The sequence below is a fragment of the Pipistrellus hanaki genome, assembly GCF_964339955.1.
Source record: "Pipistrellus hanaki genome assembly, chromosome: 2".
NCBI classification, from domain to species: Eukaryota; Metazoa; Chordata; class Mammalia; order Chiroptera; family Vespertilionidae; genus Pipistrellus; species Pipistrellus hanaki.
In genome coordinates this window covers 29273761-29286715 of record NC_140504.1, presented here as the reverse complement: position 1 = coordinate 29286715, position 12955 = coordinate 29273761, and the positions used below count along the sequence as shown (strand labels likewise).

The 12955-nt window shown below is 38.3% G+C and overlaps 1 protein-coding gene across 1 annotated transcript in view; it reads left to right on the top strand.

Annotated features, from left to right (window-relative positions):
• Window positions 1-12955, top strand: part of PLD1 (phospholipase D1) — a 193974-nt gene that overhangs the window by 168071 nt on the left and 12948 nt on the right. The window contains exon 24 of the mRNA XM_084874150.1: window positions 7998-8132. Coding sequence (XP_084730276.1) covers window positions 7998-8132 — 135 coding nt within the window. The remainder of the gene's footprint in view (window positions 1-7997; window positions 8133-12955) is intronic.

The following is a 12955-nucleotide window of genomic DNA, read 5'->3' as shown; positions in this document are numbered from 1 at the left end:
CGTTCTTTAAAAATAACAAAACTGCTGCTGTGAATATGTTAACATTCCTGAAAAGAAAACCAGCAGCTATTGGTGTATAATTATCTAATACTCCAATCTCCAGGGATTTCGTGTTTAATTTAAAGCATTTCTTTATCGTTTTTTATGCTTATTGTGAGTTGTGACATTTTAGCATTCAATTAAGTATAATTTTAACAGAAGGTCTGGATGTTTTCAACCAGGATTAGAAATGTACAGATGCCAAGTGCTACACGTTTTTAAGTAACCAAAGCTTGTAACAACTATTGAAGTCCTTTCATAGAATTCCCTTATAAATATCGAGAGTCTATTGTATTGACTTCCTCATCTTTCAAGGTATAGATGTACCAATGTTCATAACAGATAGGTCCCAGGGATCTGTATAAACCTCAAAATTCCCAAATACCTGTTTCATCTGGAAACCTCCCTGATATGTTTTCATCTGTTGCTTCATATTCATGCTTGCACATGTTCCTGGCATTCTCTCATTTTCTTTAAAAGGCGCTTGTTTCCTCAGCCTGTCCTCACAACACAAGTGAACACCGCCAACGTTGTATCTAGTTTTCTTCACAGAATAAGATACCGGCTGAAATAGTTTCTCAGCTTGCTTTTTCTTGCTATTTAGATGGGCGCGCCACTGCATTTGACAGGCCGCACTTGAAATCACCCCAAATCTTCACTTTCTGACTGAGGGACCCTTATCTTTTAGGTCCTGTTACTGGTACTAGCCATTAGCGTTCTTCTGGAAGGCATTGTTCATAAACAACTTAGGTTTCTATCACTTCCTAAGAATATCTCATAGTCAAGGCTGTGGGCTGGACTGTGTGGGCTGTGAGGCACTCTGGGTAATTGATGTGACTGATACTCTCCAGCCTAGCTTTGGGAGGGCACCAATCCGTGCCTTCAAAATTTACAAATTATTAGGTCTTTAACCTTCACGCTGCTATCACTAATCTTTAAAAAAAATATTTTTAAACAATTTTGGGCTTTCAGTTTCTAGAACTGCTATACATCTTTCATTCTGACTTCTCAAATGGTAACATGTTACCTTTTTGCTTCATCATTCTCTCTTAATAGATAGCTGAGTATTTTTCTCCTGGACCATGAGGAATAAGTTGCAGCCATAATACTCATTTACCCCTGACTACATAAGTGTGTGTTTGGGGGGTGGGGGTGGGGCATTTTTGAAGCAGCTATAAGTCAATTATCAAAACAAATAAAATTAACATTGATGTCATACTATTATCTTACTGTAGGCATTCTTGAAATTCTGCCAGCTATCTTACTGATGTGCTTTATAGCAAAAGGGGGATAGAGATGCTTTATTCTGACCCAGGACTTAATTAAGAATCATGCGTTGCATTTGCTTACCATGTATTTTTATTTGTATTTAACCTGAAATAATCCCTCAATCTTTTTTTTTTTCTTTTGGGAAGGTGAGAGACTTTTATGATCTTGATAGTTTTAAAGGATATAGATTAGTTAATTTGTAGAGGAGCCTCCAATGGGGGTATATTTATTGTTTCCTCGTGATTAAATTCAGGTTATGCATTTTCAGCAGGGACATTACACAAGTGATGTTGTTCCCCGCGGGTGGTACCAGGAGGAATACGATGTTGCTTTGCCCCATTACCAGTTGTATGAACTTTGACCACCGAGTGAAGGTGGTATCTACTCGGTTTCTCCACATAAAATCACTGTATTCCCCTCTGCAATAAATAAGTATTTTGTGGGAAAATACTTTGAGTCTATGTAAATACCCTGCTTCTCATCAGACATTCAATAATGTTTTTAGCATGCATTGAGTCTTTTCTGAATCAATCACTACTACTATGATTCAATTATTGTTACTGGTAATTGCTAAATGCTACTTTTCAAATTCCTTTATTTTTTCTATATTTATTACTTTTTTTCTAAATTTCTTAGTTACAATTCTACTAAAATGAGAGCTTTCCCTTCTTTGACATTTATGTATTCATTCTTATATTTATATTGGTATGAATTTATGGATTCTTATTTTATTCAATGGATCATAATTTTTGATGTTCAGGTCACATGTTTGGCCTTTATGGGATTCTCTGAAGGGGCTTTCAACAGGCCTTTGTTTTGTTTTGTTTGTTTGTTTTTACTGGCACAACAAGGGTTTCACACTCATCTTGTGCATTCCTAGAACTAGCCCTGTAATCAGTCATTTCTCCAAGGAACCTGGGTTCTTTCTGTGGAAAATAGAACTTAGAAACCAAAATATGGGTGCTAGATATGATCATTGCTACTGAGTTATCACTGCTTTAGACCCTTTGTATTCTGTCAATCATCTATCATCTATTTATCAATGATCTATCTATCTATCTATCTATCTATCTATCTATCTATCTATCTCCATATCTCCATACTGATATCTCCAATTTTAATTCACCAGCAAAGGATTCCTTTCTTTTATAGTGAGAAGCCTGGCTCCTATTACCTATAGTATATGTACCCATTTTCTCAGCCCCAGAATGCACAGAGAATAGTTTCTGAATTGCTAGTCCATGCTACTATGAGCAATACATCTACTTACTAGAATTTAATGTCTGTTTACAGTTTTTGTCTTTAGCCTAAGGACATACATATACTACTCAAAAGTTAGTGTTCAAAATTTACTTGGATTATGTGATTAATTTGAAATACAGTTCATTTGCTTTGGTTTATATTCCATTTTAAGGGTTTTTTTTCTGTATCTTTTTTTTTTTTTTTTTTGAGTGTGTGCAATATACTTCAAACAGTCATAAATTAAAAAAAAAAAAAAAAAAAAAAGCAAACAGACGTGCCACTTTCCTATACTTTCTTTTTCTTCTCCAACCACCTTTTTCATCCTATTGCCACCCACCCTTTTTGGGTATCCAGTTTTTCAGTTCCTGGATTATTCTTGCTTTGTTTCTTTTTGCACAAGTGGAGAGATACTTGTATGCTTTCTTATTTCTCCCAGTATCTTTCATAAGAATAACATACCTCATATTCTCTTACGTACTTTGCTTTTTCATTTAACAATATATGCTAAAAGTCACTCCATATTAGTTAATCAAAATCTTCATGCTTTTAACCTTAGCATGGTCTTCCACAGTTAATGCAATCATCTTTCTATGTGTGGTTAGTTAGATTGTTTTCAGTGTTTTGCTATTACAATTATGCCAATGAATAACCTTGTGCATATTTATATGTTCTCAGTTGTTGGATCTTAGGATAATTTTCTAGAGTGACTTTTCTGGGTCAATAGGTAATTTTGTTAGATATTGCCAAATTTCCCTCCAAACAGTCTGTGCCCATTTGCAATCTCACCACCAATGAATGAGAGAGCCTGCTTCAACAGTCTCAGAAACACAATGTGTTATCGCACTTTTTCTTGCCAGTCGCATAGGTGAGAAATGGTTTCTCAGAGTAGTTTCAATTTTCATTTCTATTATTATAAGTGAGGGTGAATATCTCTTCCAATGTATATTTTTGCATGTGTGAATTCTCTATTCACGTCTTTTTCCCATTTTTCTATCAAGGTTTTGATCTTTCTCTTTCACTTATTAAGTTATTTTCATGTTAGGACTCTCCACTCTTCATCTGTGACATACATTTTCTCTCACTTTGTCATTTTGTTTGTTGTATTTTATATCATGAAAATGTAGTGTTTTGGTATTTTTTTAAAATTGAGTCAGCGTTATCAATCTTATATTTTATTGCCTCTGGACAGTTGCAAGCCTTCCCTATATTCAGGTTATATAGGAATTCACCTTGTTTTCTTCTTGTATGGAAAATTTTATTTGCAAAAACATCCAGATAGTTTCATATGCTTTCATTTCTATCTCTGATCAATTTGGAGTTTATTTTTGTGATTGGTGTGAGGTGAAAACATAATTATTATCTTTTTCAAATACAGATGCAATCATATTAGCACCCTTTATTTAAAAGTCCTAGTCCTGCTGAAACCAGTTTGGCTCAGTGGGTAGAGCATCAGCCTGCGGACTCAGGGTCCCAGGTTCGATTCTGGTCAAAGGCATGTGCCTTGGTTGCGGGCACATCCCCAGTAGGGAGTATGCAGGAGGCAGCTGGTCGATGTTTCTCTCTCATCGATGTTTTTAACTCTCTATCCCTCTCTCTTCCTCTCTATTAAAAAAAAAAATCAATAAAATATAGAGTATTTAAAAAAAAAAAAAAAAGCCCTAGTCCTTTATGTAAAAACTAGTCCTTTATTCATGCACTAACAGGGTCCCTCAGCCTGGCCTGCGCCCTCTTGCAATCTAGGACCCCTAGGGGGTGTCAGAGAGCTGGTTTCGGACGATCCCCGCAGACCAGGCCAGAGGACCCCACAAGTGTATAAATCTGTGCACTGGGCCTCTATTATGCATATAAGATCTTTGGTTAATCTCTTCCTGCTCTTCCCCTACCCCCCTTCCCGCTGAGATTCATCAGTCTGTTCCATGTTTCCATGCCTGTGGTTTCCTCTCCTGTGTTTAGCGTCTGCCCCATGGTGGTCAGTGCACGTCATAGCTACCAGTGGAATGGTAGAACATTCAGGCAGTTGGATGGTTGCTTAGGTATATAAATATATATCATTTCCTAGTCATTGAGATGCAGGCTTTATGTACATATGCAAAATTTACATATGTACCTGGATCTATTTCTGGACTTTCTATTCCATTCTCAGGTTCATCTGTCTATTTATGTGCCAGTCTGTACTGTGTTAATTATACAGACTTGATAGATGTGTTAATATTGGATAGGATTACTGCTCTGTCATAACTTTTCTGGCTTTATTAATAACCATCCTTGAATGTTGTTGTTTTTTTCATATAAACTATCTGACCAGGTTTTGTAGCTCTATAAAAATGTGTTGGTTTCTCTATTGAGATTACATTAAATTTATAAATTAATCTAAAGAGAGTTAGCATTTTTTAAATATTGAATTGATTTATACCATAACAAGGGATGTCTTTTCATTTGTTCAAGAATAGACTGTTGTCTTTCAATAGTGTTTAAATTTTTGTTCATAAAAATTTTACACATTTATTATTAAGTTTATCTTTAAGTGTTCATCTTCTTTGTTGTGAAGTTTTATCTATGATTATATCCTCTGACTGGATATTGTTTGTGTGTGTGAAGCTACATATTAATTTATATTCTAGCATGCTTATTCTTTTATTGTTTGAGATAGTTTTATCATTGATTCTCTAAGAATACAATTATATTATCTATAAACTAGAGGGTCAGTGCACGAAATTTTGCATGGGGGTAGGGGTCCCTCAGCCCAGCCTCTCCAATCTGGGACCCCTCAGGGGATGTCCAACTGCCACTGTGAATCAGGCCCTGCCTCTCTCTCTGGGCCTGATTCACATCCTCCATGGCAACCCCAATCAGGCCCTGCCTCTCTCACCATGCCCGCCTCTCCCTGCCCATCTGCCCACCACCCCACCCACCCACTGGCTGCCAGCCTTGCTGTGATAGGAGCTATGGGCCATGGGGGAGGGTCCAAAAGGTGCCCCATGCACTTCCTGGTGTCTGTTCATTTGTTCGTTTTGGTCATTAAGGCTATTGGCCTTTTATTATATAAATGGGAGGTGGTTTTACTTCTTTTATGATTTATTTTGTCTAAATGCGTTGGCTAATACCTCCAAGGTAATATATATATATACACACACACACATAGGTGTACATATATATTATAAATATATAATTCATGTTATATATTTGAAGCATGTTAATAAAGTATTCAGTATTTCCTATTTTTTCATTAATAAAAAAATGGGTGTTGAATTATGTAAAAAACTTCTTAGCATCTGTTGAGATAATCAGAGATTCTTCTCCCTAGATTGATCAATATTGTATATTGTATTAATGGGCTTCCTCATATTGAGCAGACTCACACCCCTAGAATGCATCTCCCATGGTCATACTGTATTATTTTTTGAGTGTGTACACTAATCTTCAGTCTATAAAGGCCAAGGCTCTATGGCAGTGTCCTGCAAGGAATGATATCCCCCAGGACACTTGAATTATAGATTTCTATTGAATCAGAATCTCTGGGGAGGGTCCCAGGATTCTGCTTTTATTGGATCCTTCAGAAGTGGTCTTTCTACACACTGGAAGCATTCGTCTACTATATTGGTCAATGCTAATATTTTATGGGAACTTATTGCAAAAATGTTTATTTTAGCACAGGATTTGCTTTGTGACTCTTTTAAAAAGCTGCTTTATGTCTTATAATTTTAGGTTCTAGATCATGAGCCAGCTGCAGGAAAGTAGATGATACAGAGAAACCAAAAGATGAAATATAAGCTGCCACCTGTTTACCCATTCATCCCTTACTCATCTATTCAACTATGTTAGTACTATGCAAGGACTAGGGATCCAAAGCTGTGTAATCCCCCTGCAACAGTAGGCAAAATGGAGGATTAAATAAATGTTTATAAGAGAACATATTTGGCATTATATTAGAAAGATTTTCCAGGAATTTTATGTGCATGAAGGGCTTAAAAGAGGAAATGCTCCTCTCTCTGTCTACCACTCTCATCAGAGGACAGGGATCCAAACTCTTCATTTTACCTGTTCTCCTAACCAAGCGTATCCAGACTCCACTCTTACTCCCCGTGGAGGTCTCCTTGGGGCAAATGTGTCTGAAACTAAGTCAATGATGACTTGTTTTATGTCCGTTTATGTGATAATTGCCTGGCAACTACAATCACCATACATATTACTTGTCTGGTTCAAAGAGGAGGCCATGCTTTGTACAGAAAATCTTTCCCATAGAACAGTAACAAATGGAGAAATACTTATTTGCAAAAATATCCTTTATATGAAACTGTTTGGAAATGCATCTCCTACACATGATGTACTGGCCCACCAGCACATCAACTCCTGGCAAACACAGCTACAAGATCACCCATATAGGTGGGGGACGGGTTATCTGCGTGTGCAGGAATCTCTGTATACAACCTGTGAAAGAACTTCTCTCCAGGATACCCAACTGTAATAGAAACACTGAATAACATCAGCAGTAAAACAGAAAACATTAGTAATGTGTGGAAGCTTCAGTAAATGGAACATTGACTCCATTGGTCCTATTAAAGTGCTTTAGATTCTTGTAAAAGAAAAAAAAATTTACATTCTCTTTCTATTAGAATTTGTGATGGATTGGTTCTACTTGATTTATTCTAGTATCAGACTTTGCACATCTAAGACAACTGCTCTTTGGGAAAGGATCCACACAGTCTTGTGTCTGCCACTCAGCTCAGAGCAGTAGTTAAGGGTTGGCTTGGTATGGAATGCATTTCATATCACATGAGTGGCCCTCACATGATGAGAGGGCAATGTATTCAAGTACAAACCTGGCTAGGCTTCCTCTGAAGAAAACTCTCCGAATGTAGCCAGGATTCCTTTCATGTCCTAATTTTAATAATTTAGAAGGAGTGTTATTTAATTGCCAACATTTTTATTTACCCAAGGTCTGTAAAATTTAACTGCCTCTTCATGCTGAATATGCTACATACTGTGCATACATCAGGTAGTTTGGGCACACATTTTGCATCTGATTTAAACAGGAGCAGGTGTCCACCAAGATAGATGCAAATGTCACACCGGAGTCTTGGGTTATCTACTCTGGCTCGGTTTTAATGATCCCATGTAAGTATCGATAGTTAGTCATCAAATCACTAAAATAAAATGTTCATACTTAAATATATTTTTGGATTGCCTCAGCAAAGGGAAGATACAGAAAGCACTTCAATATGATTTTTAATCTAAATCTATATGCACCAGGTCAACAGTATAAAATTCTTCAGATAGCAAAAATAGATCCTGAGCGAGTTCTGAAATTACACGCACACATTCACACACACATTACACCATCTATTCTTAGCAGTCTGCTTAAGTAGTATGTTTGTTTTGATAAAATGTAATGTGCCTTTATTGAGCTTGGCTATATTAATTTTAGTCATTTCTTTTTAAACTTACAGTTGGCAATCAGTGGATAAATTATATATCATTCTGTGGTCTTAGAACACATGCAGAGCTTGAAGGAAACCTAGTCACTGAACTCATCTATGTCCACAGCAAGTTGCTAATTGCTGATGACAACACTGTTATCATTGGTAAGTAGATGGTCTCTAATTTTGTTTCTTGCTTGTTGACTTATATCATGCAAAAATCTCTCTTTCTATTCCTCCCAAGCTTTCTTTGGAGTTGAGAGAGATAGTAACATACTATCTAAAACATTTCTGGAGCAGTCTACAACCTTTCTAATCCCTGTTTTTTATCTATGAAGAAAGATAGGCACAGAGCAATTAAATGGTCATTGGGCAAATTACAGTATCCAAGGGCAGCAGTGTGACCCAGCAGTGCAATAATGGGCCTGTTCTCTTTCATTCTTTACTATCCCTTATTTTTATTGAATCCAAGTACCTATATTTTGGTAATTGATGGTGGAGAAATGAAGAGGAAATGGGTACCTAATGGTAATTTGTATGTGTTTGCACCACACCCACCTAACCATTTTCCCAGCTCTGAAGTTGTGCAAGAGTCAGAATTGGAAGGATATGAAAATATTGTTGCCTCAGTGCATTTTGCTTTTCCCCTAGAGTCTGTTTTGGGTGTCATTAAACAGGGTGCAGAGGGGACCTTGCTGGTGTAAGGTGGTTAGTGGAAATTGTGAAGTAATGATATGATGCACCCCAGATTAAGGTCTGCAGTCCTTTCTTGCCCACAATACACAGTAGAGTTCTCCAGAGGTCCTCTCCCCACCAACAGATTCGGACAGTTCCTGGTTGTATATTCTACTCAGATTAGATCAACTTGCCCAGAGGGATGGGTGTCCAGCTTAGTTGTTTTATACACATGGAAAGTTTTGTTTGCCCATCCTGGAATTGCTTTGCTTTCAAATACGATGTTACACATACACAGAGAGGGCAGGATGAGAAACAATATTAACAATCATCCAGGTAAGTGAGTTGATAGGGGTGGAGGTGTTCCTTAGTGTGTCCCACTATTGGGTATTCTGCTCATCTGTTTTAAAGGGAGTGTCGGGTTTTTTTTGTTTTTTTTTTTTAAATAAATTTTTATTGTTCATATTATTACAAATGTTCCCTTTCCCCCCCCCCACCATTGCTTTCCTCCACCAGGTTTCCACCCCACCCTGTGCCCTTTCCCCACACCCCATTGTCCAAATCCATAGGTGCACAGTTTATGTTCAGTCTCTTCCCACATCCCCCTCTCCCCTTTTCCCCAAGAATCATCAGTTCACTCCTCTTCCATACCTCTGATTCTATTATATTCAACAGTTAATATTGTTCATCAGAGTGTCGTTTTTCAGCTAGTGTCAGATACTTCCCTATTCTTTAAGAAACCAAATGTTTTGGAATGTTTTGAAAGGTTTTATCAATAAATATGTTTATCATCCACTGAAGAAAGGGGGGTCTCTTATCTAATAGTAATGAGACTGTCTTAACTGGAACATGATTTGAAAAGAAAGAAAAAAAAATATTTCTGAAGCTAGAAAATGTATAGACCACAGTGTGGTCTCACATGTGTGCATGACACACACACACACACACACACACACACACACACACTTACACACACACACTTTTTATACATATAAGGACATTTTTAAAAAATGTCTTGTGTTGCTTATCCCTTGCTCTATAGCAGTGTTTCCCAACCTTCTCTCATGATGAGAATCACCTGGTGGAGTTGTTAAAACACAGATTCCTGAATCCCAACTAAGAAGTGCTAAACTAGAATTTTTGGGAACATATAGGTAAAATGTATACTTAACTAGTGCTCTAAGACAGATTTTATATACAGAGCACTAAGTTAGGTATGCAATTTTACCTATATGTTCTCAAAAATTCTAGTTTAGCACTTCTTAGTTGGGATTCAGGAATCTGTGTTTTAACAACTCCACCAGGTGATTCTCATCATGAGAGAAGGTTGGGAAACACTGCTCTATAGGGACCAGAGCACTGTAGGGATTTATTTCCTCCCCCATTTCCCCCAGAACAGGGTTTCTCTTATTTCCCACAGCTATTCCGGCCTTGCTCTTCAGAAGCCATCTCAGAATATATTTATATTAAGTTGGGCAGTGATAGTAGGAAGGGGAAATACTGATGTTTGCTGAAATGGAAAAACAAACAAAGTGAAATAAAGCTCATTGGATCTCTTTAGAAAGACTTCAGAGCTCTGGAAGTAAAAAATGACAGATGTAAATATTTTACCTGTAAAGGTCATTTGGGCTTTCAACCTGCTTTATTTTACATAAAGTACACACGCATTGTAGTTTTCAGTAACAGAGCCGTCAATCAGTTCACTAGGTTGTCTGTGTTTTTTTAATTGACTTATTTTCTAGAAAGGTCTCTGAACCACTAAAAGGCTACAGTTTATTTGGGCTAACAGTAGCAGATCCATTTTGCCCATAATTCCTGTCCACTCAGTAGAAACTGAAGATGTGGCCTCTGGAGTATGAAGAGGTCTTACGTTAGTCTTTAGATTTCTTTCTCTCCTTCCTCAAGTGCACCACAGACTCCCCCTGGAAAATTCCAAAGGTGCTTCTGCTCCTTTTATCTCAGTGGAGACTCTAAGAGTAAACAACTTCATTGTTGCTGCTCTCACACACATCAGCCCTGTTTAAGTCCATAACACAGAGAACAACATGGGCAATTCTCAGAGAGGCGTTTGAGAAGTTATGTGAAGGATACTGAACAGGCCCTGACCTGTTTGGCTCAGTGGATAGAGCATCGGCCTGCAGACTGAAAGGTCCCAGGTTTGATTCCGTTCAGAAGCATGTGCTTAGTTGTGGGCACGTCCCCAGTGGGAGGTGACAGGAGGAAGCTGACTGATGTTTCTCTCTCATTGATATTTCTAACTCTCTATCCTTTTTCTTCTCCCTTCCTCTCTGTAAAGAATAAATAAAATATTTTTTTTTAAAAAGAATATTGAACAGGGCTAAGCAAGTATCTAAAAGCTAAAAAGATGTTAAAATGATCCATGATTAAATTTTCTAACATAGGAAACATATGCCAGAATGACTGGACAATTGATATAAGAAAAAACAAGTATTTGTTCACCCTTGCTTTTGCCTTATGAGGAAATACTTGTTTTCTCCCATTGAAGGTCTCTTGTGTGGATAGCTTTCATTATCTGTTGGCCTGGGTGACCTGCTAGTTAGGTAGCCTCTGTCCAAATCCGACTCAATGTTGTCACTGAACCAAGTTAACATTTATTTGCTTTTCCTAAACACGAGGCTGTCCTCACATATAATTTAACTCCATCCGGTTGAAGAAGTAGAAATGATGTTTTAGTGTGATCCACCACACAGAACGGTAGGGAGATGGAAAGTGGGAATCGGATGTTGCCGCTGCCCTGCAGCCCTCCTGGGCCGGAGGGGTGGCGGGTATTCTTTCTACCTGACGCCAGAGCATCCCTGTGGATAGTGCAAAACCAGAGCAGGAAGGTCAGGGTGGGTAGGTGAGTGGCTGCAGTTGAAGGGCTGCCCTAGCAAAGGGAGATTCTACTGGATCTAGTCTCATGGGTCTCAACCCTGGCTGCATTAGAATTGCCTGGGGTGCTTTAAGAAAACATATCATTGGGGGGAAGGGGGAAGTATATTCATGTCTGCAATTTACCTTAAACTAGATTCACCACCTCCTTCTCCCATAACCCCCAAAAAGGATAGATTAATAGATAGATGAAGGGGTGGGATGGTATTGCAAAAATACTAATGGCTGATTTCTACTTGCAGAAATTGTGATTAATTGGTCTGGTCTGGAGCCCAGACATCAAGGTGTTTTTGTTTTTGTTTTTTGGCTCCAGTATTTTTTAAACATTTCATAGGCGATGCTCATGGACAGTCCAAGCTAGGAGCTTCTGAACTGGACACACAGGGAATTCGAGTGGGTTGGTGAACAGGAGAGCTGATGTGGATTCAATGGAAGAATCTGTTGTCCTTCAGTAAGCTAAAATAGGATACAGTTGGTGAATTCCTTGTCTTTTATGGCTGTAACACATGGCCACATGTGTTAGGCTCTATAACCTGTTGAGAACTGCTAGCAGGGTAGCTCAAGACATCAGAAATCGTAATATTTACATTATGATTCATAACAGTAGCAAAATTACAGTTATGAAGTAGCAACGAAAATAATTTTATGGCTGGGGGTCACCACGGCATGAAGAACTGTATTAAAGGGTCTCGGCATTAAAAAGGTTGAGAACCACTGATCTAGAGCCTTGCCCTCTCTTCTTCCCCATGTTGTAAAGTAGGATAATGTTATAGCTGCTGTTCTGAAATTGGTTTTCAGAATGTGGAACCGTCTAACAAGAATAGAGGTAGCATTTACATCAACTAACATCTCATATTCAGTATCTCATTTATTACATTCATCTAAAATATTCTCAGCCCTTTTCCACATTCCTATTTAATAGTAGCCAATGCTTACTCAGTGTGGTTGAGAGTCGGTGCCTTGGGTAACTCCAAATCAGCCCTGGAAATAGAAAAACCACTCCTCTCTCTAAGAATTCCAGCTCAGAATGCCAGGAATGTGTTTCCCTCTTTGGGAATAGGACCCACCTTGGTGGGAGGGAGACTGGGACACTGGTGTGAAAGTGTGTGTGTGTGTGTGTGTGTGTGTGTGTGTGTAGAGAAGGCTTCCCATCCCCAGTTTTCCTGACAATGGAGAACAGTGATCAGTGATCACTACCCAATCCAGCAGCCTGCAGCCCGAGAGCGGCCTCTGCTGGAGACCAGGGGTAGTGAAGTCCCAAAACAGCACTGAAAACTTGGTTCCTCTCCATGCTGCAGTTTACACACCAGGGTGAGGGGTGATTAACCCAGAGGGGAGGCTTCTCTGATACAAATGTTACTTGTCCTTTTCTACGGCAGTGTTCTCTGGTGCAGATATTGTAAAGCATCAACAAGAATTTG